The 27,662-nt window shown below is 37.3% G+C and overlaps 1 protein-coding gene across 3 annotated transcripts; it reads right to left on the bottom strand.

The window, feature by feature from the left end:
- Positions 1-302: 302 nt before the first annotated feature.
- On the bottom strand, positions 303-27,662 carry SP3 (Sp3 transcription factor). Of its 3 annotated transcripts, XM_062604702.1 has the most exons (6): positions 27,624-27,662; positions 25,076-25,187; positions 23,825-24,991; positions 11,658-11,850; positions 4,642-4,838; positions 303-2,069 (listed from the first exon to the last, which is right to left on the bottom strand). In XM_062604702.1, the coding sequence occupies exons 1-6, from the start codon at positions 27,645-27,647 to the stop codon at positions 1,753-1,755; spliced, it is 2,010 nt and encodes a 669-aa protein (XP_062460686.1). In that variant the 5' UTR covers positions 27,648-27,662; the 3' UTR covers positions 303-1,752. The 3 variants fall into 3 exon arrangements, with proteins under 3 accessions (XP_062460686.1, XP_062460684.1, XP_062460683.1); XM_062604700.1 differs by having other exon boundaries at positions 23,825-25,187; XM_062604699.1 differs by lacking the exon at positions 27,624-27,662 and having other exon boundaries at positions 23,825-25,315.

Genomic DNA, 27,662 nt, shown 5'->3' with positions numbered 1-27,662 from the left:
AACTTTATTTTGATATTCTATAGGATATGGACCATGACTCCTGGCACTGCTCAGCGTAAGGTCAGAAAAGTTACCACTTTATATACCAATGTAATATACAGCAATGTGTGTCTGTGCACATACAGATGTGGTTTTTTTGATAGCGAGGAGGTGGTATATTACCATTTCCTCACCCACAAAAGCAAAGGAAACACCATTTCTACTTCCCACCAGCTAATGCAAAATAATAAAACATCTCAGGCTATCAAGAGGTATTATGAAATTACACCTTATTAGTTAACAAGAAATACAGTAAACATAAGTCAAAAGAAAAAAAAAATAGTGTTTTATTAACTACCACACTGTTATAATACACTTTAAACGTACAATAAGGTAGCCTTTAAATTTGAGGTGGTTTTAAGAATAACAAATGAACAGAATTCCAAATGTTTGTAAATAGGTGAACTGCAGTAAGTATCATTGTACATTTTCTGAAAATGGTATAGCACTTACAGACTGGCTATATAACTTCATTTTGTACATTTTTCTATAATTGAAAATATAAACAGTAATTAAAAAATAAAAAGAAAATTCAGCATAATAAAAAACATATATGTTTATCAGTTAAATGTACTGGATACATACAATTTTTAAGGGAAGAAGCAAAAAACGAAAGATGGCTGATATTTAAATGCAGATTGACTAACCAAAAACTAAACAACAAACAAATAAAAACCTCATAAACCCCCTAGTTCACTATGACTATATCCATATGTTTGGGAGTACTGTCAATATGGAAGTGATTTTTCTGTTGTATTTGCATATGTTATATTTTACTGGTAATTTACATAATGGCTTTTAAGGCCCTGGCAGACAGATGTTTTTTGGAAAAAAGATTTGATAAAAATCACTGCTGAGACACAATACACCTTATTTTTGGTCCTCCAATGTTCAAAAGAAGGGATATACTTCACTATAACATTTGCCTTACCACCCAAATGCCTCAACCTATACATATTTATTTCTTTAACATTTTAAGCTTTTCAAACATTGGTTATATTGCCCACCTTGGTTATTGAAAGAATATTAACAAGACATCATTTTGGCAAATTAAATCTTAAACATGGCTTTTCAATAGGATTTAAAAGGTGACTATCCCTAGAGTTCCATGTTAAAATGTAGTTTTCAAAATCTTACAAGAGTAATGCTTAAAATATTGTACATAGTTAACCTAATTAAAATAATTAGCTTCAAAATGACAAGTTGATGAGCTAAGTAAAGCCTACACTATGTAACATTTGCTTGGAAACTTGATTTGTCAGTTATGCATAATAAAAATTCCAGTCATCAAGAAAATTACAAAATTTCTTTTATCATAACATGATTTCTTTTCACCCATCAACTTCTTTTATCTTACAATAGATAAATACCAACATGTTCTCATTTTTTACACTAAACCACACAGGATTGATGCATTTGGTTAGACTACCATTTCCATCCTTAAATTCCTTTTTTTTTTTTTTTATTATAACTTGGTAAAATTTCATCTCTTCTAGATTCCAAAAGTACCTACAAAACCCATGCAATTTTACCATTTTAATATACTATGGAATATCATACAAAGTAAGGCATTTCAGTGTCATGTATAACCAAGTTACTGTCAATCCAAAAAATTTTTGCACATCAATAAAAAGATATCTAAGAACTTAGGAACAATATTCTTCTCACTACTGTATAAAAATAACCACAATTAATAGGTATCTTGTGTAATATTTACTCCATTGTCTCATTTCCCGAAACTGTGACAAGCTGTAAAGGTATTTCAGTGTTGGTAAGAATATCCTGATTGCTGGTGCCAGATGTATTAACAGTTCCTATTCCTGAAACAGAACCTTGTTGAATATTTGCAAGGATAAGTGTTGTTCCTCCTGCAGTAATCAAAGTATCATCAGGTGTTGCTTCTACTGATGCCAGCACTGTACTGCTAGAGTGAATACCTTTTTTATTCTGATGTGTTTTAATGTGTTTGGCAAGGTGGTCACTTCTCATAAAGCGTTTTGAACATTCTGGACAGACAAATTTCTTCTCACCTGTCACAGAAGATAAGAAAAAATATGTTTTCAAGAACATTAAAAATATCACATGTGCACCAAAAGGTGGGGTAACTTACTGCACCTTTTAAGAGTCAGAATTCTAACAACATTTATACTGAAGAAAAAAACAATCCAATATAACAAACTTGCATGTTAAATTTCTAGACACCCATACTTTAAAAGAATTGATTTATTTTTCTGTCTCACCAAGCTTGGAGAGATCTTTCAGACAAGCTAAAGACTACTGCCATGTCACACCCTCAGGCTACCAAGTTTCACTGCAATTACTACCAATAAATAACTTTTAAGAGGAGAACAAAACAGGGAAGACTATAGGAGTTCCTGCAGAATCACACTTTAGACTGATGGACAAGATTACATAATTGTTTGGGTTGGAAGGGACCTTTAAGACTATCTAGTTGGAAGGGACTTTTAAGATTACCTAGTTCAAACCCCCCTGCACAGGGAGGGACACCTTCCACTACACCAAGCTGCTCAAAGCCCTGTTAAACACTTCCAGGATGGGGCATCCACAACTTCTTTGGGCAACCTGTTCCAGTGTTTCACCACCATCACAGATCATACCACTACATGCCCTTGTAAAAAGTCCCTCTCCATCTTTCTTGTAGGCTGCTGTAAGACATCTGGGAGTCTTCTCCAAGACTATCAGCTCCAACTCTCTCAGGCTGTCTTCACAGGAGAGGTGCTCCAGCCCTCTGAACATTGGTAATTCAAGGTTGAAGGATCATCTGTGGGTCTCTAGTCTGATCTCTCACTAAGCGGGGTCAGCTATGAGGTCAGACCTAGTTGCTCAGGAATTTATCCAGCTTCATCTTGAAAATCTTTAGGGATGGAGACCACATAATCTCTCTGAGCCTCCCATTCTAGTGCCTGACTATCCTCTGGTTTGAACCTCTCCCGTTTCAACTTACATCTGTTGCATCTCATCCTTCACCATGCACCACCATGGAACGTCTGACATCTTCTTAATGGGAGCCTTGCAGGTATTAAAAGGTTGCTATTAAGTTTGCCCCTGCCCTTATTGTTCTCTTTTTACAGCAGAATAAGCCCAGTTCCTACAGCCTCTCCTCGTAATGCAAATGCTCCGGCTTCCTAATCATCTTGGTTGCCCTTTAGTGAACTCAATCCTTGACTAAGTTGATCAATGTCTTTCTTCTGTTGGGGCTGAAAACTAGATGAAATACTCTAGATGTCATCTAACCAGTGCTGACAAGAAGGAGATAATCACTTCCCTAGAACTAGTGTCCCTGCTTTTGTTGATAAAAGCCCCAGCCATCTTTGCTACTTGCTCCTGCTCATGTTTTGGCTGTCCATTGAGACTTCCAGGTACTTTTCAGCAAACCTGATTCCCAACTCAGCGTTTAGCCTGTGTTGCTGCAAAAGTTAATTCCCTCCCAGGAACAGTACTTGGTGTTTACCCTTGCTGAATTTCATAAGGCTCCTCAGCCCATTCATTCAGCCTCAGTCCTCCGAATAGCAGCCTTGCCCTCAACTGCATGGACCAGTTGCCCCAGTTCGGTGTCATTTGCAAACCTAAGTGCACTCTGTTGCCTTCACCAGGTCAGTGATAAAGATGTTAAAACAGGTCAAAGGACAGATCCCTGCAGTTCTCTACTTTTTACTGATATGCAGGTACACTAGGAACCACTAATCATACCTCAAAGCTGAATCATTCAACCCACCTCTTTTTTTTTTTTTTAACCCATCGGGCTGTCCATACAGATGGAACATAACATCCTGAACAATGATTTCAAGCATCCAACATGTCTAGCAAAAGCATGTCATTACAAAATATGTAATAAGTACAAAATATGAAATATTTTTCATGGACATTGCAAAGACATTTTTCTAAGCAACGTAAATGCTGATAAGCACTTAACTTATTTATCTGTTGTCACTGGGTTTTTCAAATTGTCCAATTTTAAAAAGTAAGCATCCTGTAGACTGTAATTATGGGTTCAGTTTGTAGGAAAATAGGCAACACAGACAACAAACTGCTCCTTGAAAAGATGGTAAATCTAGACTGATTTCTTTTCTTTGTATTACACAAAAGAAGAAGTGTGAACCTGGAGTCCCTAATGGGGGGTCTAACCATGAAACTAGAAGATGCAGAATGATGCACCACCACATGCTCTTCCTTAATTTTGTTAATGATAACTAATCTCTTAGACAGCTAGTCCACTTTTTTTTTATTTTTCTTTTTTAAAAAGAGAGGAAACTATTGAAGTTTTAAGCTGGTACAACACGTCAATCTGGTTCAAAAAACCTAAATGCACTGCTGAACCTGAATCAAAGTATTCTGATTAAGCTATATTAAATATTACCTTAAAAGTCAGTTCCGAATCAAATAAAGGTAGACCATTTTCCTCCTCAGACCTACCAATGACATCAAAGTGTGTGCACAGCCCTAAATATTACCTGATTTTAGAACAGTCACACATTAAAATCAATCCAATACAAAGATCTGTTCTCCCCTTAAAAGTTATTTATCCAGGCCCCCTCAATGACACATCTTTAGTTAAATGCACCAGAAAGAAAGACTGAAAACCTGTGTGCGTTCTTCGGTGCCGCTGGAGCTCATCGCTGCGAGTGAACCTTTTGCCACAGAACATCCAAGTACAAACAAATGGACGCTCTCCAGAATGCCAGCGGAGATGAGCTCTCAAATGTGAGGTTTTCCCATATACTTTACCACACCCTGGTATGTGACAAATATGTTGCTTCTTTTTTCCCAAATTGGAGCCTCTGCAAATAAATAAATAAATAAATAAATAGATAGATAAATTCTTCCTAAATAATGGTCACACATGTAAGTGAGATAATATATCCCAAGAGATCTGCAAACAAACCTGAGCAGCTTCCCATTTTTATTTCAAATACAGAGTCCAGTACACTCCATAAGAAGCTGGAACTAAATTCTATAATGCCATCCCAATTCTGCAGCAAACTATAAATTATCATCATATGAAATGTAAATGATAGAAGTGTAATCTTTAGCAAGCATACATGAAGTTGGAAATACAGTCGTTACAGCAGTTTGCACCACTTTGATGCTGAAGTGCCCATGTTTTAAATTTCTCCCAGTTTGTTTTTACCATACACCAAAGACAGTTTTGGCAAAGAAAAACACGAATGACTGTAATTGCCAAAACGGAAACTGGAGATTTTGGCAACTGAGAAGAGAACAGATGGGATTTTTGGCATCTTGGAGAAACCTGAGAAGCAGTTTGGGGTTGGTGGACAAGCGTACTAACCTGAGTATTGCCACTAAAGGAGAGGCAGTGAAACAGCTCATCTTGCTGAAACTTAAATGAATTCTTTGGTATTTCAGAAAAATAAAATTCCATCAAAATGAACAGGTCACTCACAATATAATCCAGACCACTGAGCTTGATGCTTATTTTCAGGTGCTGTCTCACTGAAATGGCAGGTGATTGGTTCAGGGAAAGCACCTAACACAAAAGCCTTTTTGTTTTGTTTTGGGGTTTTTCTTGGTTGGTTGGTTTTGGTTGATTGGTTGGTTGAGGATTTTATTTTTTTAAATAAAAACACAGATAAGAGCCTCTGAAGACCCAGAGAAAGAGCTCAGTCAGGACAGTGCAGGACATCGTGAAGGATTTTAGCCTATTTAAGTGTTTGCTGCTGCTGAAAGAAGCACCCCAGGGAATAGAATTGTCTGACAGTGCAGCTATACGAATGGTGAATGCTGGTACAAGGGAGGAGATTGGAAAATGCAGCCAAGGATTAGGCTATCTTATTCATCAACAATGTTAACTTAAAACAGCTTAAGTGGATTCTGAAATCACAGTCTTGGGAACTCCATTCTCCATGGCTGATTATACAATTTTCAGTTGCCTCCCCAGGGCATTTTTTTTTCCTTAAATTGAATGTTCAACTTCTTAACCGTCCAGTGATGAAAGATTTGCCAAGCAACTATTAGACCTAGATCCGCATCCCTGTATTCAGATCAGTTCTGGTTTACACATAATGAGGGTTCAGTGTAAAATGCACATACACTTTTAAGGAGCTAGTGCTCGGAACAAGCATTTCTGAATAGGCACAGAAATTAATTCACTCTAACAAGTCACAGCATCTAAAGGGAATTCCAACCTAAGCACATGCGAACTGAAAACATTACAGACAGTCGTGAAAAGAAGGTAAAATCCAATTAAGTCCTAGAAAATGTTTCTAAGAAGTCTTAATATAGAGTGATCTTCACAGTACTTCTTTAGCCATTTTGTCTTAGAAGAAAAAACTATTACTTCTACAGAGTAATTATTTGGCATGACAGTGTAGGTTTTGACTTCAGAACAGGTTCAATGGCAGTAGAAGTAACAAGTCCAGAAGGCTTTCGACCCTGCTGTGGTAGCATTAGACTCATATGAGCCTATGGGTATGGTGACAGAAGAGATTCTGCTTATCTGTCTGTTTTGGTTTGGGGTTTTTATTTATTTTATTTTATTGCCACCCCTCAATCCTTAGCCTTAGAGACATTTCACCTAGGCCTGTTTTACCTAGCTTGTTTGTAAATTTCATGCAAACGGTTCTTTGACATCTGACCTGATATGACCTGTTAAGCTATTCCATCATTATTAGTCTTGGCAAGAATACTTGGGACTTAATTTTCCCTTTTTAAATGTCCCAAAAGAAGATCACTTCTTTGGAACAGCACAAACACTGCCTTTTTTACATCACCTACCTGAGCTGAAACACCCATTATTGGTTAACCTTTGTTACATCTAAACTGTCAGATTCATGCTTTTCCATGGCCTCCATTCAAGCCAAGGTTAGAAAGCAAAATTAACTGTAATGTCACGCATTTAACTTTGTAATATGCCACCTACACAAAAGCTCAATATTCATAAGTTTCGAACATTCAGACAAACTCAGGCACTCAAAAAAGTGTCTTTAGCTTGCCTCCTTTCTTTTCTCATTTCTCAGCCTCTGCAGATGGCTAGGCCACCACAAAAAACACACTGTATCTATAACAGTTCCTGTGGCATTCATCTACAAGCCCAAAACTCCCAGCTCCTGGGACTCCAAGGAAGTTGTATTCTCCCTTTTGTCCTATTACAACTGTTTCCACAGTTCTCAAGCTCTGTGTTCACCCTCACATAATGATTCAGTTCAGGTCCCCTTGTTTGGTGGCTCAAGGCATTCAGCAATTGCAGTGCAAGGCAAAAGAACACCCATGGTCTTTCCCCATTATACAATCTTGGTAACAGAGAGAATTCTCCAGAGGATCCTTCTGTTCTGTGTCTTTAATTGCCTGTTCAACTCCATGTGACCCTAAGGAGTGCTCGGCCTTACAACAAAATGTATTTCTGCATTTGAGAACCTATTTCTGTATATAGAATTTTTTGTATTTGGCATTTCATCCTCACACCTTCTCCAAACATATTAAATCTTCCCCTCCACAATAATCAGTACAAGTATTTTGTAACCTTGCATGATACAGTACATAAGTGTGACACTAATGACATAAAATCACATCAAAATTCCCCTAAAATAATTTTATGGTTCTTATGTCCATCACTTGTACTTGTTTAATTGCACCTTTAGTCTAGACTGAAGGAAACCAAGGTTCAACTCACAGTCAGCTTAGATGGTGTAGCATATGTAGTTCTAAGCACCTCACCTAAGTGGTGACCAGAATTCCTTAGTGGACTTCTAAGTTCAAAGAAAAGGGAAAGTTAAAGATCCACAGAATTTAAATCCACAAGACTACTGTGGATGAGTACCTAAGTGTATTTATTCTACATAGCTTCATATAGGCATCTGCATGTTTGTTTCATGTGTGCTCTAAACTGACTGGATATGAGCCAAATTCTATCTGGATGCTTTGCAGCTGTGAGTCTGGCACTATGCCCCAACATATCATGCTAAGAGGCCTTTCCTGCTTCACTGGCCAATAACCATCATCACTGAGTAAAACGATACAACTCAGGCCTACTCCTTGACCAGAATCTTCAAATCAATTAATATTTACGTATTTTCATAGTACATTTTAGCTTTATAAAGTTCAGAAACGATGTTTCTCAGTAACCATTCAGAATGCAATGGTTTCAGCAGGAGACAGCTTCATGCACTGAGAAACTAGACTTTCAGTCCAGCAGTACTTCCAGAAGGAACATGAAGTATTTCAAGAGTAAAACACAGCCCTATCAGTTATTTTAAGAACGTGTATTTTAGAGTTACATACCTGAAATGGTATTGAGAAGTACTGTTCCTCTATAGATCCAGACAAGTAGTAGTTAACATCTCAATGTAACTCTAGATGTAACTGAGGGAAGGGTGAACTTTCCACCTAACTTTAGACACCCTAACTAGAAGCTTAACACAGATGTTTAGGATGAGAGTCATTGTTTGAGGTACATATATCTCTCTCCTCTTGCTTATCCCCCATTTACAATATAAGCTTGAGGCTATAATGTTTTAATTTACATATCTAATACATCATCCTCTTCCTTTCTTATCTTCCCCCCGCCAAGTAAGGTAAAGATAACAGTGCCTTCCTACTTCACAGGACTGGTACAAATAGAAATTCTTTGAAGACTTTAATGCAGTCTAATTCCGTATCAAAAAATAAAAAAACACCAAGAAAAGCCAACATCAAAAACTAGAAGGAACTGTTCTCAACTCCCCTTTCCATCCAGAAAATAAAAAAAAAGGCAAGAAATACCAAAAGTAGGATTACACAAAAGATGAAGTTATGAAGAAGTCTCTGCATTCACAAAGCCATGCGCTACCTTTTTCTACCACATTCAGTGCACAGGAGGGACAGTATTCGCTGAGTGAAATGCTATGTATCTTTTCTGTACCAATTTAATGTGATTTTTTTGTCTTACTAGTTACATATTATTTAAGTACTATCTTAAATACAGAATTATTCAAGTTCCCCTGGGTTCTTTTTATCTCATCACACGCACTCACAACACTCAGTGCCTAAGCAATTCACAAACACTAACAAATTTATCATCTTGGACCACTCCTACGTAGTGAGCTTGAACTAGTACAATCATTTTGTACATCCAAATCTGAGGTAGAAAGAGATTAAGGCCAAGACTGTCAAGCAGCTACAAGTTTGAGGCATCGAGTTCAATATAGCAAAAGCACATTTTCTTAAGAGTACTGCAGATGTTCACAATTCAACTCAATCCACTTATTTACAGAAATGAACTCGGTACTTCTGCAGTTCTGCAAAAGGTGGGATGGATAGACAAACATCTCAGAAACTTCAGAGCCAGAGCCCTGTTGCTGCAGTCCCATATCTCATTTCATAAATGTCTTCCAGTTTCTGCAATTAGTGAAGCAGGTGCCAATTGCTACACAGCCCTGATTCACTACCTGTGCATCATCTAACCCATCCACTAAATGTCAGTGAGGTCATCTGAAAAAAACAGTCTGTGGTCATGTAATTAGAAACCAAATTATAATATATATGCACACGGAATTAAAACTGCCCACAATACCTTAATTTTGGCATTTGCCAACTTCCAAGTTTTTGACTTTGCTACCTTTGCATCATTTTAAGAATTGTGAATGCTATCTGAAGAAATTTATAAAAGCAAATGTCCTATTATTCAAAACTCTGCGAGTCATCAGCAGATTTGAAAGACAAAAAACCTCAGAACTACAGCACTAGAGATACAAGTAACTGCAGCAGCTATGGAATGCGATCAACGTATATCAGAATGAGAAAGAAAATATTTCTCCAAGTGGGCTTTTTTTTGCTAGACTCTGATGGAATTATACATTCTGGTGGGAAAGTTGCTCTAGCAACTGTAGACACTTTCACTCTTTCTGTTTCCCACCACTGTCTCCTTCATTATCCTGTTTCTATTGTAGTTTAATTCTTCTCACATCCTGACTTCCTGTCCTACTTTTTCTACTTACTTTGTACACTTGATGTGTTCAGTCCTCCCTTTACAGTGGATTTCAGTTTCTCACCTATCTAAACTCCGTTCCAGCTCTTATCTCAATTCCTCCCCAAATTCCCACATCTGAATTTCAGTCAGACTAAACCCTTCTTCAGACTTTATCATCTCAAAAAGATTCTCTCTTGGGCTTTGACTTTAAAATTTGGCGTTATAACAACATCAATTAGGAGGAAGAGGACTTTAAAGTAAAGATACCTCTAGGTTAAAGACACTGTAGTTTGAAAGAGAGCATGAGGAAGATGGAACATGTGAAATCTCTATGTTTTCTAAGAGCATGGCCAGCGCAAATAACATTTCCAGAGTTCAAATAACATTTTCAGAGTTCTCCTAGACTGAAGTAAATCTCAACCCAGGGTATCCTTTGGGCAGATCTTCAAAGCAGAGCCGAGGTTCACCAAGAACTTAGAAATGTCTGTGCTAGGTTTCAGTGAACTATACATAGGGATTTAGGAAGAGGAAACTGATAGACAAAGATACTATATAACCTTAACTGCAGATATTATCACCAGCTTCATCTGTGATGTAGATGTTTAGAGAAGTGTTTTGTCTCAAACACTTAATATTTACTCTGCATGACCACCTAAAGATATTACCTCTCCATACTTGCAAAACGGGTATCTAGGATATACAGCAGAAACCCACAGAGTTTTGACACAAAGACATATTTAGTACTATTCAGTCCTATTAGAACTCTTAAAGCCATAGAACATCCACAGGTTCTTCAAAAAGAACTCAGTAATTTGCACTATAGTTCTCACATAAATAAAGATTTCTATTTTAGAGAAGAAACTATTCTCAAAATGACAAATTTTAGTGTACTGGAAAGAAGCCCCTACACTATTACATCAAGCATATACACTCCTAAATATTTGCACTTGTAAAACACCGCCTATTATGCCTACTTCCTCCCTTGTATACATAATAGACATGTTTAAAACAAAGGGATTTGGAACAGAATAAAAGCTTTATAATACCAACAAAAAGCTGAAGAATACTTTCATGAGATAAAGAATAAGAAAATACGGCTTCCTATGCGGCCCTGAAGTTTTATACGAATTGGAACTTAGTACCTCTTTGTTAGCCGCTGACCCTCCACTAACTCCACCGACTGAAAACCAATGCAAAATTTGGTATTTAGTTATTACACAAACCTTGTTTTTCTTTGGAAACCAGTGAATAAGAAAACCAGGATAGCTGTATTTTTATAACACTCTCAAAGCAATCAAACTGTGGAAAAAATGCTCAATCAGTGAGGAAATGCGGGAATACAGGATTTAATCAAGTCCTTGACATGCAATAGGAAGCCAATCACGGATGTGCATATTCCAAAATATTTCATTTTCATATTATTTAGGGCAATGTTCTATTCCCCCTCACTTGTACTAGGTGGCATCTAACTCCATTTTTTTCCTAATTAATCTCAATGGAGTAACTCAGAGAGGATGGAATAATCTGCTCATTCATTTGCAAACTCAGAAATAAAAGTGTCAGTCCTTTATTGTATAAGCTCTTTTACATAACCCTCTAGTTTTCTTTCACTGCAGATAATTACTGTTAACTATGGCTCCTTTTTTCCTCACTCAGTTTTTGTTTTCATCATTACATGACACTGAACATTACATACCTTCCACCACCTTCTTTGCAGTTGGGACATGTGCAAGCTACCCGTCGCAATCTTTTTGCCTCTTGATGTGGTTGGTCCCCTTCCTCATCTACCACCTGTACTCTCAAATGTGTTAGATCATTGGTATTCAGTGTAGAATCACCACTGAGCTGCCACTCTTCTGGATCTGGCTCCTCTTCTTTAATCCTAATATCTGAGGAAAAGAACAAACACAGATCCATCAGTAGCCCATTAAATAGAGAGAAGGAAACCATAACGATCAAATCTGTTTTAATGTTGAGAGCGCTATGGCAGTCAAAAGTCAACATCCTTCAGTGCCTACTGACACTGCTCCTGTGCCCTTGTAACCTGTAACGTATTTAAAAAGTTTATCTTACTATACATTTCAAAGTTGAAGACAAGCTATAATGAATTATTAAAGTTTAAGTTTGAACTGTTCTTGGTAAGGAAGCTGTCACCAGAAGGATATAGCTTGCTTGAAACTTGGGAAAAACCTGAAGAAGTTGGACAAAGGTTGAGAAAAAAAAAATGTAAATGCATGTTTCAAATAATCCTGAGTTTGAAATAACCCATTTATATTTCCTCAGGATTTCTCAATTAGTGTATTGTAGTAGAAAAAGCTTTTCTTTTTCAGAAGTTTTCAGTATGCACAGTGATAGGAGCAATCAATTATATAAAAGGTTTTGACCCACGAAAGACCAAGATACCTAAAGAAGCCCAAAAAAAAAAAAATAATCATTCTTTTGTTCCATTTTCCCCTTCTCACCTCAAATTTATGCCTTTTCCACCACACATAGAGAAGAAAACATCTAGGGAATAACGTTATTCGGCATTAGAGAGAGGTGAGCAGCACACAGTGTACTTCATTTTGATGAGCTAGTAGTTAAAATATGTCTTTGCCATTTCATGGATGCAAAGAACCCTCTTAAGTTATCCTTGTAGGATGGACATTTGCAAGTATGTATACCCTCTCCCCACACACACAGAGTATTCATTCAAGCTAATCCAAGAACTAATTACAGCATCACAGCACGTTGCGAAACAACAACTATTTTAACAAACGTACATATTAAGAGGATTTTAAAAGACAGTTTCTATGTGTCATTTCAGAAACCTGAGCCCCAGACCCTTCTTTGGTTCAGCAGAGTAGCTGTGTGTCTTTCTGGATATATTTAAGAGGCTGCTTTCTCTGCAGAAGAGGCTTAGTTACCACGTATATTTTTATCCTTGACTCAATCTCACTGTAACACCAAAACCTTAACTGAGCACTGTGGCCACTCTAAATTCTTTCTGGGAGTCTGTGTATAAGCCATTATCTGTATAATGAAGACGAACTGCATGAAGAAAACTTAAGAAAAGCTGTTGTGTCAGATCATAAACAGCATCCTGTCCCATTAGAGGTCAGGGAAGAAATTTGTGATAAAACATGTAAAGAGTAGTAGCTACCTGGTCTACCTTCCTAATCAGCATTCATCAGACAACGGGTGTAGCTACACACAAGTTTGCTTGTTAATAAAGTCTCAGTCCAGTCTCTCTTAACACCACAGCCTGCCCGCCTTTTACTTGCACATGTATAACCATTTGCAGGACTGTACTGTAAGCTACATTATGGATGTGACTAAAGTTAAAATAATTCTCTAGGAAGCCACTGCATTGGGAAGAGAATTCCAGGTTAGAAACAGGGAAATCTAGAATATTTATCTGGTTTGGCTACAAAAGTCAACACTAGGAAATTATTTGCATTAGTATGACAGGCTCTGAGCTGTGGGAATCCAGGAGCTAGCACACTCACTTTTGCTGACTCTTTGCACATGTGGCAACATCCAGCAGAATTACAGTGGTAAGCCTGTCCAAAGTCACCTGCACACTGAGCTCCACTGTTACCATAAGAAGTTCACAATTTCACACAGCAACTTAACAAGTATCTTCCATGTGAAGACCTAGAAAACCTGTGGTGACCTCTAGACACCAAACTGTCTTTCCTATCAAATTAAGTCACCTTCTGAGACTCACCTACAAAACCATTTTATTATCTGTAACAATCTGTATATACATGTCATCTATTAAATTTATTCTATATAAGCCAAGACTAAAACACAACATACAATGACTTATAGAATTAACCTTTCAAATTTGATACTATTAAGCATACTAATACATTCACATACAGCAACTTCAGAAAAAGGCAAAATCCTGATTTACTCTTATACAACAGGGCACATAAACAGGAATTTAATACAGCAAAGTGGCGAGGCTGCCAGCACAGGCCAACTCTAGCCTCCAAGTAGTTCTTAAGGACTGGGATACATATGCACCATACTCTTCAGTTCTTTTACCAACCAACTGCTCCACAAAACATACACTGCATAAATTTTGGGTTTATTTAAAATAAGAATTAATGTTAATGAAACACTGTAGTAAGAAGTTAATTTCATTATGACCTTACTAACATTAGACACAGGCATATAATGAGTTTGTAATGTCCGCAGCTGCATCCAGTTAGCACTGCACACACATACAACAAGAGATATACGTCCTAGCAAAGATGAATGGATCAAATTAGAGTATGGATCTGTGTTCCCAAGCATCAGCTCTGCTACTGAAGTCAAGTATTCCACGTCACATGTGATTTCTCCTGTTACACTGACACACCCAAGTCACACTCTAATAACAGAGATACACCTAACAATAGAAACATGTCCAGAATGTCTGCTACTGCACACTACTTGGGAACTTCTCTCTTCAACTCATGCAACGTTTGTTCCACTTTGCAAACTTTCATCATGACTTCCTTACACTTTTTTCATCAGTACCTCTCTATTCCCAGTCACCTCCAAACATCACCACTATTACAGCAGCACAAAGGCTCATAATAGCTTTATAATGGTGGAGGAATAAGAAAATTGGAACAAGAAAAAAAAAAAAAAAAGAGGGGCATGTAAAACCCCTAAGAGTTGAAGATACTGAAGAAAATAACAATTTGCACAGACATATAATAGTTTATAATACTATTTAAAAAAATGCAAAACTGAAATGAAATTACTGTCTGTAATTTTATGCTGTTTCCTGGTTATCTTGGTAAGGCAGAAAGTGTAGCTATTTCTTTAGGCATTGCTCATATAGACCATCTTCTACTCCAGACACACGGAAAAGTACAAATGTAGACTAGCAATTCACAGACAAGACTTTTTAATAATTATGTACATTATATTTTAAATAGAACAAAATTAAAAGAATTATCAAGAGATGAAGTGTTTATCTAACCTCCCTAGAATGTAGTATAGCAAAGAATGGACTGTACCAAATCCCGTATTGAATGTGATTGCCTATTTTGGGGGGGTGCCACTGTAATTTAGAGAACAGTATGAAAATGAAGGAGTAGAAGGGACAAACCATGGAGAAAAGCAAAAGGTAAGAGTCATCTCCAGTGTAATGGAACTGAAGATTATGCAAAACCATATAGATGGCACCAACTCTGCATTTCTCCCTCGGTGGTCCTCTGGACACGCTCCATTCTAATTCAGTCTCAGCTGACAGAACACTAGGTTTTACTCACACTCTGAAAAAAATTTGGCATAAAAAAGGAAAAAAAAAATTCTATAATCACTAAAGCCATGACAAGCTGATACAAACACCAGCAAATTACAGGCAACATTTTTCCTACCAACTAAACAGAGGCTAGATAAAGGTTACATTTTCGTTACTATTTTATTTTCATGCTTTCAAATTTCTATATGCCCATTCTTAATTAAGTTCAAAACTTAGTACTAGTTAAGTATGAAGGGGAAATTTTGACAAAAATACTGTTTCAAACTGACTACAGGATGAAAATCATGGTCTGTTCAAGCTGGTTTTGGTATCTAGTGAGCTAGATTTGTTATAAGTTTTGCTTTCCTCTAAAGGATGGAAATTGGGAATTTTGTGTACAACTTTGTTCCAAAGGTAGTATTTCATAGGCACAGAAAGCCCAGAGCTGGCTACAATATGGAGCAAATTTATGTGTATATGGCAAATAAAAACAATAACTAAGAGATTTGTTTAAAATGCTTCAGAGAAGAGTAACTAAACTGACAAGATGAAACTATGCAGATGTAAATGGAGTTTAAACTATTCTTGAGTACATTTCAACTATAATCTAGTGTAGACAGAATTACTGCTGCCCACTAACACACCCAGATCATTTACCTTCTTGATCGACAAATGCATCAGTACGGTTTCACGTTCTATCTTGGGTCTGTTTCAACTAGGACTTTAAAAAAAAAAAAAATACTGTTTTCTTCATCTATGAGAAAAGTTATTAGCTTATCCAACAGCCACAAAAATAGGGGTAAACTGAGAATGGAGGAAGATGCCGTGCAAAAACACTTCCTTTGAGGACTATGCCACCACTTTGGGTTTTTTATATCTGCCTCTGCAGAATATGACATAAAGGCACTCTCAGCATTACCTGTAACTTCTCCAAACTGCAGGCTTCTAGTTTAGCTGTTTTTCCTAGATGCTGAAAGCCATCCTGCCTTTTTACTCAGCTAAGCTTTACAGGTTCCTGAGCTGCAAAGCAGAAATATAGTCTTTCAACTGAACAGATCCACAGCAGCACTCCACATACCTTCACACCAATTTCCTCACAGAATCACAAACTGACTACAGTTTCAGTGTCTTGTAATCAGTCACGTTTATTCATTTCTTTTCCCAAACAGATGCTTCCCTTCCCGTCCAAGAAAACTGATGCGAATTCCCATCCCCTTTCCATCTTTTCCTGATAATTTTATTCTCAGTTTTACCTACAGTGCAACTCACATTCCCTCAGTATCTTGACTTACCTTGCCTTAATCTCTGTATGCCAGGACACTATAATAAAGATGTTCAAATTTCTTGGACACTGTCCTTGTTCATTCCCAACCAAATTAAACTTCTTAAACTAAACTATGTAATTAAACCCTCCCTATTAGTTGGCCAGCTGTGCAAGTCTTTTAGACATGAAACTCAGAGTTAACGATTTCTACACTGATTTGCGGCCTAAAAGTTTTAAATTTAGATTTAGGCATTTTTATTATAAATTACACGGCAACAGAAGATACACTACAGAATGTCATCTTGAAATACCTGTGAACCTCGGCTCAGAAGACTATCATCTAATTTCAACAGTTCTAAATCAGATTTTAAGTTTCTGAAGAAAACAACTGCTGTGTACGAGTCTAAGCGCATGATCTCACAGTGTTGAATATTTAAGCAGTAGCACCAAAGAGATTAAAAATAGGGCTACAGATTTTTTTCTCACAAGTAACGCCACATACCGTACTTCCAAGTGATCCTATGCATTAGCGTAAGCTAATTATTTAAAATTTGAATCACGAAAGTATTTAAGCCAATGCTACAACACATATAACGCATCAAAGAACAGTTACTTAACCCTACAGTAACTGTAGTTCTTTGAGATGTGTTACCTACAGATTCACAACATCTTAAGATTCTTATGGACAGTGATGCCCTTATTTTTTCCTTTTATTTTTCCATAACTGATAATGCAAGAGGGGATAACTAGAAACAGGGAAGAAGAGTTATCATGCTTGATATAGAAGCAGCCAGGAACTGCTGAAATAGGTAAGAAAAGCAAGATGACACAGAGAAGTCTGTGACCAGCATGGTTAACTATTGCTACATAAAGGAGTGTTAGATTGCTGCTAAGGTCAAACAACAGAATTGTCAGCAGTAATTCAAGAAGGCAGGACTGTTCAATAAACATTTCTGTTCTGTATTTAGGTAGAAGCCAAATAATGGTCCTATCACTAGATGAGAATGAAAAGATTCCCACTGACAGAAAACAGGAAGATGTAAAAACAGCTACTGAAATAAACACTTAATAAATCAGCAGATTAGGATAATTTTCATTCAGTAATTTTAAGAGAAGGCTGAAGAGCTCTCTGCAGTTTTAAGGTTGCAAGCCTTTGGCCCTTTGAATGCTCCAGTAGGTTAGAAAAAAGCTAGCACTGTGATAATACTGAAAAAAGGGTAAACAAAGACTCAAAGAAGGAAAGAATTAATGACACTCAAAATGGGATTACAGGAACAATTTGATTCAGAAGTTGTTTGTTTAGGTTTTTTCTAAAAACAAGAATGACCTCATTGTTGCTATAATATACTTGAGAATTCTGCAAGGAAGTGACTTACTGGGTTACAGTAAAACATTCAGACTAAGAAAAATGAAGTACAAAATGTATGTGGAACACATGGATTAAAAACTGACATGAAGTTTAAATGCAGATTGAGAACTATCATTTCTGTATGATAAATAACGATGACATGTCACTGACAATGTCCTTAGAAGTTACTACCACTTGAAAAAATCTGCTTTCTACAAGCAGTAAAAGACAATTCAGCTTCATCTTCAAGACGGCAATCACAACTAGGATCCTAGTGAACATTCCTGGCATTATGAAAAGACTGCCATTGTCCTTGGTAGAAATTTCAGATACTTTTTATGAGCCAGATGCACTGAGAATTTAGCTTGAGAGATCAGAACCAAAGGATGGGATCCTGCCAGGAGGTTCAAAAGGCAAGAAAACTGCACAGAACCTGAAACAATGGACCTAAAGTGCTGAGACTGCAAAAGACAGAAGATGAGCTTCTTCCACACTTCTTTTTTAAGTTGAAGCAGTACTGGAAATAAAATCCCTTGCCTCTTTCACTTGCCATATACTTGCCATACACCCCCACAGATATAAGAGAGTCTTCCTTTTGGTTCAGGAGTATCTTGCAAAACAGGGTATTTGAAAAATGAAAAAGGAAGAATTAACTGAAACTGGGCAATATATTCTTTCATGAACATCCTGAGGGTATCTGAACCCAAGATAAGACAGGCTACCCTCTTTAACATCCACAGTCCCAAGTTGCAACCAGACACTCAGCATACATGACCGAATACTCACTTAAGAGTAACACACACAACAGAATTACACCTCACCACCATGGGCTGTAAGAAAATGAATTAGACTCTGAGGTGCTTTAGAACACAGAGCAGAAAGCACATGAAGTACAGACACAGTGGAAGCATCTGACAATTCCATTTTTTCAAGAATTTAAAAAGCCAATTCTATTCCACAGCAGTGGATACTGCATTAAAAACACATAATCAGACTAAAGCTATGCAAACTTTCTTCCATTTTAAGTCAGATAATTTACTATATGCTGTTACAAGCAAGACTGTGAAACACATACAAAGCATAATGATCTAATTCTTCCACAATTTATTAATTTGCTTTGAAAATTATGAGAAAATAAGGAATGTAATTTAAGCATGCTGAAATCAAACTATTTACACAAGATTGGTACATAAATAGCTCTAATTCCTGTACTAACTTAAGTTTGCCGGTTTCCAATTTAATCTTTCATATAAAAAATAAAACAGTGGGGGAATTGTTTTTAAACTATTTTAATTTTATGACATGCAAACTACATGCCTCAAATTTAAATGGGATAGCCCAAACCAGATGTTGTTAGATGAAAATATTTACTTAACATCACTGCTTCAGTTTGCCTCATGCATTTCAAAAACCTTTTTTTTAATAATCAGATTCAATTTCATAATAATACCATCCCCTTCTCTTGAAACCTTGGTATAAAGAATGCCTCAGAAGGAAAAACTGCGTAACTGAAAGTAAAAATAAATATGGTTAAAAACTGGAACTTAAAAAGAAAGAGAAAAACCTAAGTTGTTTAATACTGAAAACCAGCCAGAGCTTTTAATAAAGTTCCAGATGCCAGAAGAAAGCTATGCTCTAAGTAGTACTACTTCACCAGAAACATTAAAACACTGAAACAACCATCCCTACAAGTAAAACTGTAAATACTCCGCTTTTAAATTTGTTTGTTTGGGGTTTAGACTGCTTCACCTAACAGGAGTTAAACCAAAGCCTCACAAGACACCAGCAGATGAAAGACAAGTTGTCACCTGGGCAACTATTTACCTTGAAAATTGTCAGCCAGCTTTTTGGCCAAATTTTGAATAGCTAAATTACTGCAGCATGACAAAGACTTCAGGTTCTGGCAGGACTGGAATGAAGTCCCCACCACAAACAGCCAACCATTCCCGCTTGCTATCAACTGGTGTAAGCTGATCAGCAGGCATGACTGTAAGCTTCAATGGCAGCAAGCGGATGAGTCCATTCGATAACTGGGTATACCCCTGCAGAGGAGGAACTGGGAAGAAATGCAGAGCTCAGTTTTGCACTGGCACTTTAAGCCAACTCTTGAAAGGATTCCTTTTGACTTGGTTCCAGCTGTAGAACAACATGGAAAACTGTTTGTAGGATTTTTTATTTTGAAATACATAAATCTTCCAGCTGAGTGTGGCTGGGTTGATAAGCAGCAAAATCCCTTCTCAAGCCAATGCTACTTTCTTTCAGGTCACTTGCTAGTTTCTTCAGATGCTACTGGAATTGTCAAAAGAAGTATTAAAAAAAATTTAAAAAGAAAAAAAAAAGAAAAAAAGGCATTTTTATAAAAAGTTAAGCAACCCAGATAAGACCTGGTAAATCAGCTTTCTTTTCAGGAAATAACAAATCCAATACTGTGATTCAACACATTATAAATTAGCTGAGACAATATTACAACTAAATTTTCGTTAGCACTGTTAAGTTTGGACAATGGCTTGGGGGGAATCCAGTAACTTAAAAATTCTATCAAATTGACAAAACTTACAGGTTCAGAAACACAAACACCAAGCTGGTACACTTCTGTATCCTCTTTTTTTCCAAAAGGAAGGCTACTCTATATGAAATGTTTGAAGAAGAAATCTATAAACATGTTAACAGAAATAAATACCTTTCTTGAACACGTAAGGTGCTAAAGAGCAACGGGAACTGTGAGTGCAATAGCTCTTTTTGTTACACACAATGCAGTATTTTGTTACAAACTGCTAATAAAAGTAGACTGCTAGAGAGTTATCTCAGATGTAACTCCGTCTCAAGCCCAGAAGACTAAAGCCAGGACACAGGTGAGAAAGATAGCCCTTTGCCAGAGTTTAACATGTAGGTACTATTTGATACAGCTTTTTCTTCTGAAAAGTGATGTAACCAATATCCTTCCCTTCTCCACTGCAAGGCACCAGCAAACACAATGAGAAGGAACATTCTAACATGCTCAGGCAAGACTTTTCAGTGCATGGAAGTTTCTGGCTATGGACACCCAGCAAAGCAGATGCTTTTGGTAGAAGAGTAATTACTGGTCATTTTTCAAAGAAAATTGTACATTTACTGGACAAAGCTATTAGCTTTGCATTAGGTTTGTGGTGCCTTTCCATAAACAAAACGTAGGACCTAGTAAAAGACATTGTTTTGCCTCACACACTGTTGCTTACCTGGGAAGGAAGGCTTGGAAGAACAGCTCTCACGCAATGGGCTGTAGCTACCAATTTCCAAAACCTAACCCATGGTTCTCACAGCTACATGGCTAACAGAGCAATCTATGTTATCTGGACTTCAGACAACTACCACCCATCTGTGACCTGAGACCAGAAATATGTTCTTTTTATTTCTGCCTCAGGTAGAAAAGTTTTCTTAAGCAAAAAGAGAAAATACAGCCTGATTGTATTTGTTATGGAAGGAAGCACATTATCTGGGCTGGAGGGAGAAAATACAGGGAAACCCTTCTTAACTTGCTTCAAAGCTTGTCAGTAGTCTGCAGAAAAGAGGAATCAAGAAGCCTCTCACCCTTTTAGCTTTAGTTTCTCTCATTCTGCTGTCCCTTTCATGTATTTTCCTCTTTCAGTTTAAAACTAAACTGGTCTTCCTCATTTGCAGATCAGAACAACAATGTATTTCTGACCTGCAAAAAAATTTTATAATTTCATTACCTGCTTCTAATTGCATTATTTGTTCTTCAGCCTGAAAAAAAGGGTGCCACACTTATTGTGAAGGGTTATAAATGAGGAACATCACTGAAAAAGATTCTCTCAGATAACTTCCATGTAGACAAAATATTAGATGCATAAGGAAAAGACACTGAAAGTCAATCAAGATAATTCAGTCTGATTCTGTTAGTTAGAAGCAGTTTCACATTGATCGTTCCTCTGGAAAAGTGAGTTTCTTGTAACATAAAGGATGGATCAATTAAATTCTCCCCAAATTTAGGGGATGTCCATTTAACACCTTCCAGTCCATTTACTATTCCTAGACAAGTAGGAAAAATGTCACTATAAATCTCCACCTTATTTTTCATACAGCCAGGTGTTTATAGCTATTCACTTCAGGCAATAGTTTCTATTCATCTACTCCTTCTGCCTATTTAATCACATTTAATCACAATTACTCTTTTCCCTTCCCATGTGAAATTTCTCACAGGAAAATACCATTAAGGAATGCTTGCATTTTATTATGAACCACCACTAAAACACTCTCAAGGGCTGGCAATAGACAAACTAATGCACACAGCAAGCTCAACTTTTTTTCATGTGTCTCTTCATTTGGTTCCTCCCTCCCTTCTCTGTAAAGTTTCTGCTGTGCCACTCCACATTAGCTGCATGATCCCATACCGAATATAAGTATCAGAAATAAAAAGGTTCTCATCCTCCCTGTATCTTACATTAAGCCAAAGAGCCCTTATTGCACAAGTTAGATTTTGGCATCTGAGTTTAGCTGTATTATCATGCACCATACATGCTTTTTGTTACTGATGTCTATACCCCATGTAGGTAACAAGGTGTGATGGAGACAAGACCAAGACTTTCTGTGGTCACTGAAAATGGAAAATTTAAGAATAAAGACTGTGCATCATCCCCGCCCGAACAAAGGCTGTGAGCAGTACACTCATCAACAGTTTGGTGCTGCTCCCTACAAGCCAGTGAAGAGTAGGCTTACCTAAGTGTAGGTAATTTTGTCTTGCTAACACATAACTCGCTTTCAAAACAAAATGAACAAAAAAGCCCATCCCAGCTTATTAATTTAAATTCAAATTTCAGATTACAAAGGAAAAGCGAACTTCCTGATGTAGAATAGACCAACATCAATAATTACGTAAGTATTACAATCAGTAGGGTTTTGAAACAAAGCGGCTTCAGCAGCTCCTCTAGGCATTCTTCTCACATGCTTAAATAGGGATACAATGCAAAATATTTATGTTTTACTTAAACATTTATGTTTCAGTATCTTAATGAATCAGTCTTGGATCACATGATTATAGTAAAGCAGTTATTCCCAAGCTACTTTGTGCAACAGTGTTCCCTCCCAACTTACCTCTACTGCTCACTCTTCCCCTCATAACTAGCCTGGGCACAACCCTGCAATGATGAGATTAAATGGCTTCTGGTACAGCAAAATGTCTTGAACCTCAATCATATCTTATCCTTTCTTTTAGGTAGCTACACCCTGAAATTTGGAATGCACCGTATCAAATTTAACAAAAATAAACAGGCATGTTTATTTTTTCTCACATTAAGAAACACCTATTTTAAGAAAACATCCTTTCTCTGCTTACAGAGATAAAACACATTATGAAGTTTATCGTTAACAATCGCACATTCTGAAACATAAGGTAAATAAATAGTACTGGAAATTCACATACGTTCTTAAGAACAGCTTCCATTTTGATTATTACATGCTTTTTTACTTCTGCTTACATGAGTTTTGTACACCGTAGTTACACCAATATTAAACCAGTAGGAAACAAATTTAACAAAACAGCAGATGTATAACAGCACCTCAGGGGGTCTGAAAATTTTCAGGGGGAAAAAAAAAAAAATCTATAAAGGGAAATGTTGGGATTTTCCATGAAAATTTCATCTATTCAGGACTGGGAGAACAGGGTATGCTAATGATACTGCTTGATAGTCAGATAGTCAGATATCTCCTTTCCCAATTTAGCACACAGGTCTTCTCCATGGTAAGACTTTTAAGCACCAATAAACATTGTATTAGAAGTGCGGTTAACCAATACGACCAGCTGGGAGTTACAGGGGCTTATACTAAAAGCAGCAAGGTGGGGCCATATTCTACCATTACAGGAGTTTCCAAAGGAACATTAATTTCAAATAAAATCTGTCATCACTACGTTTAACCCACTGTATTTAGTAAGCTTCTGCAGCAAGTCAATAATGTCATTCCCATTATAAGTATGTAAACCAACCACACACAATAACAAAAAACAACCTTCTTCAAAAAGAGTAAAATAAATACCTGCAGGACTGCCAGCATTTTCTCCTTGATGCAGCTGAATACCAGCAGAATCTATAGAGTTTACTGTAACTGTCTGTAGATTTGGCAATTGAGCAGTACTTAGACTAACTGGAGTTGATGTCAACGCCCCACCTGCCGCAACTTGACCAAGAGTGAGAGTCTGCACAGGGGTTAAAGTTATTTGTTGACCAGGTGCATTCTGAATTTGCAAGTTCTGCAAGTTCTGAACTCCTTGCACTTGAAATGTCTGCCAGGTTATCTGCCCAGAAGGGGTCACTGTTTGTGCCTGAATTAAAAAAGTTCCAGGATTCAGCTGCAGTTGAAGATTTTGAAGAGCCTGTTGAGATATACTTTGACTTGCTTGCACACCGTGGATTGTCTGTTGCGCAATACCTTGTACAATCTGGGCTTGACTGGTTGGCTGCTGAGATTCTTGAAGCTGTATGTGTTGTACAATTGGCTGTGCTGTGGAGACCTGAATATTTTGAGCCTGCGTGTCATCAGAGACTGATGTCTGGATGTAATTTCCCTGAAGATCAGAACTATGAACTTGACCACTAGTTGTGGTCAAGTTGTTTGCATTTTGTTCCAATATACTTGAACTGTCTATGGTAACGGGCAACTGGGATGAAGATGATGTTGGCACAAATAAGTCATTATCAGTGGCGGTTTCTGTGATTTCAGGAGAAACTTGCTCACCAGTCCTTTCAGAAGTATCTGAATTATCCATGGCTTGTCCAGTATTTATCAAGTGCCCATCTGCATTAATGCCTGCTGTCATGGTTTGAGAACCACTGCCAAGTCCCAGAGAATCTAGATCAACACTATTGATGGGTACAAAAGTAATATTTCCTGGCAGTCCAAGAGGGACGTTAGCAACTACTTGTGCTTGGCCAGGGAAAGACGAACCACCAATTGCAACTCCCTGAACCTGGACTTGACCAGACTGTGATAAGATATTCTGAATATTTGCTGAAGGTGTTCCAGAGGCAATGATGGTTTGATTAGAGCCAGGAATGATCTGGATTTGACCAGTTTCTTGATTTATACTGCCATTATCAGAAGAGGCTGCAAAGCCAAGTTGAACCTGCTGACCATCCGCTGTCTGGATCTGGGGTATTACTTGGTATTGCACGTTAGACACTGTACCATTCGACGAATCTGATCCTGGTGCAACAGAAAAGATTTGTTGATTTTGCAAACTCTGAATAGGAAGGACATACTGCCCACTTGAAGTTACTGTGGCCGCACCTGGTATCTGTACTATATTACCAGCTTCATCCTTTATAGTGGCAGGAGCTGCAGACAAGACCTCCCATCTATTTGGAGCTCCTGTTATTTGCACAGAAGCCAAATCCCCTGTCTGAATAAAAAGAAAAAAAAAAGAAAACACAAAATTAAAACAAGAGAGGTACAGACTACATGCTAGCACAGCCATGCAATTCGACACTAGAGATTGATACACTACTGGGAAACATGCAGCGCAGCCCATATGAACAACAGCAACATGATTAGAACTATGAAGTACAGATATTGTAAGTGAGCTAATGCCTAGTTCAGGGTAACCAACCTGTGGGTCGTGAGCTGCGTGTTGCTCGCGAGCAGGTCAAAAGCAGCTCCTGTGCCATGGCTATGCCTGGTGACCAGCAGCAGGGTTATTCTGGTATGGGGGCTGCTGGGTAATCCAAATCCCTGGCTGTGGGAAGAAGGGAGCTGGCAGCAGCTGTTGGAGCTCTCATCACCAGGTTACCCTGGGACTCAGCTACACTCCTTACCTAGCCCAGCATCTATCACACAGAAGTGAAGGAATCGCCATGAAACCTGTGTTGCCTGTATCTCCTGGAGTTCCACTGCCTTTTGACTCTGTGTAATATATGGCATAGATGTGCATGTTGTGACTCTCAGGAGTACGGAGAGTGTTAAGAGGTGACTTAGTCACACAGTTGGAAAGACTGAGTAGTCTCAGTTTAAGTTACACATAATACAAAGTCCTAGTATTTATAAGCTTGTATGAGTTACTGTTTCACTAGGGAAGAAGGCCTCTGAACTAAGGACTTTTATACTGAAATCACAGTTGCATTAGTTATATGTATCTGTTAGGAGACACAAAAAAATCTATCTTCATTAAGCTGGAACAATAGGAAAGGTCAGTGTTTCAGAACAGACCCCGAATGGCTAAAGAACCAAAAGACTAATGAAATCTGCTTTTGTTTCTTATTCAGTAAAGGTAAATTGCACTTACCTTTTTTTACCAAAGCAAGCTTTTTCAGAATAGAGTATTAAGAATTAGGTTTAACATCCTGCAATGCTTAGGACAGATCTGTGTAGTCAATCAACTTGGTAAGTAACCACCAATCTAAAAAAGATGTAGTTAAGTTTCTCCTTATCTGTTTTATGGCACTACAGTAAATCAATGGAGTAAATTTTATTCAGCAACAAATAAACAACTTGTCTTACAACTCATTCAGCTCTGTGAAAAAAAAATTTCTCTCTTTGGCAGAGTCCACAGGACACAAAGCTCTAATCTGGCCTTCTACACTGATGCTGTGATCACTCCTGGTACGAAAGTTACGAGAGCGTACCACAGCTTCCTTCTGATGCTGCACTCTGACTTCCTTTAGAAAAGGACTTGGATATGCAAATTACAAGACACAGCTTATTCTTCTCTAACATTACATTGAGACTCAGCCAGCCTGAATGAATCCTGTGGCATGCATCCGAGTGAATTTAGTCCACAGTGTAGGCTGGGACTTTCCTAGTTTCACTTTCTTATCCTGTTCCAAGCTGCAACACTAAAATGTTTACGCATACAAGAAAAATACTCTATTAAATAGTTTTATTATGCTTGGTAAACTTCATTTCCAACAACACACATCTTGGTTCCAAATTCCTCTGTACCAATAATAATTGTGAATTAAAAAAGAATTCTAGCCTTCTTTTGCCCTCAAAAATACATATAATCTTTCAGGTAGTTTATGAGTAAATAGATACAGAATCACCAGAACAAAACTAATTTTATGGCCTTAATGCTTGAAGGATCAGAAAAAGAAGTAATGGTAATTCCATTTTATTATTTTATTTTCCTCTTATACTGATCACTCTTTCAGTTAAACAACATATTTAAATCCTTTACTTTTTCACACTTGTAATTTATGAGATTAGGAAAAAAATATACAATACTCCATATCACACCATTTTATCTTAAAAAAAAACGTTTTCCTCTACTACCATATTAGCTTTATACTTTTATATTTACATATAGGTACCGGCTGCTGAAATGCCGCTAAGAAGGTTGTAACTACTCAGCTCACTAGTATAGAAATAATTATTAATTGAAGGTTTTATAAAGTAGCAAAAAACACAGAAAATTCACAGATAAACGTAAGTCAGAAAACACCAAAAGCAAAAATAAGACTGTTGTATGTTTAATGTTTTTCATTGTAAAATAAATGTATAATATAATGTGCTTATAGTATCTGTTAGATCAAGAGAGAAAGAAAAAGTAATGGGAACCATTACAAGTCTAATATAATTTATCACTAGTTTTACACTATGTACAAGCAAATGTTGAATATTTAGGCTATAGGTGAACTGACCTAATAGGCCATAGTATGTCTATCTCTACTCACATGTAATACATAGGAGTATCCTCCACAGAAATAGATCAAAGAGAGCCCATTTCCTTCATGAGATGGAAATGACCTGCCTTATTCTTCTCCTCCCCAAACATATGTTAATTTCCACATCACCATCCAATGGCTTTTGCCTTTTTTCATGTTGGGCACACATCTCTCCTCACTTTTTCATGATCTGGTGAAATCATCCCTCAAATCCTACT

The sequence above is a fragment of the Pezoporus occidentalis genome, unplaced genomic scaffold (genome assembly GCF_034315485.1).
Source record: "Pezoporus occidentalis ecotype Australia unplaced genomic scaffold, CSIRO_AGI_Poc_V1 ctg88, whole genome shotgun sequence".
NCBI lineage: Eukaryota > Metazoa > Chordata > Aves > Psittaciformes > Psittacidae > Pezoporus > Pezoporus occidentalis.
This window is presented reverse-complemented; position numbering and strand designations above follow the sequence as displayed.

What these genes read in the sequence shown, in the direction of transcription:
- SP3 (XM_062604699.1), bottom strand. Translation starts at nt 25,262, where the DNA reads ATGGCTGTGCTAGCATGTAGTCTGTACCTCTCTTGTTTTAATTTTGTG. An exon ending in AAATGCTGGCAGTCCTGCAG is followed by an intron (nt 11,851 to 23,824) that starts GTATTTATTTTA and finishes TCTTTTCCTCAG; the next exon opens with ATATTAGGATTAAAGAAGAG. An exon ending in GCACCGAAGAACGCACACAG is followed by an intron (nt 2,070 to 4,641) that starts GTTTTCAGTCTT and finishes CTTCTGTGACAG; the next exon opens with GTGAGAAGAAATTTGTCTGT.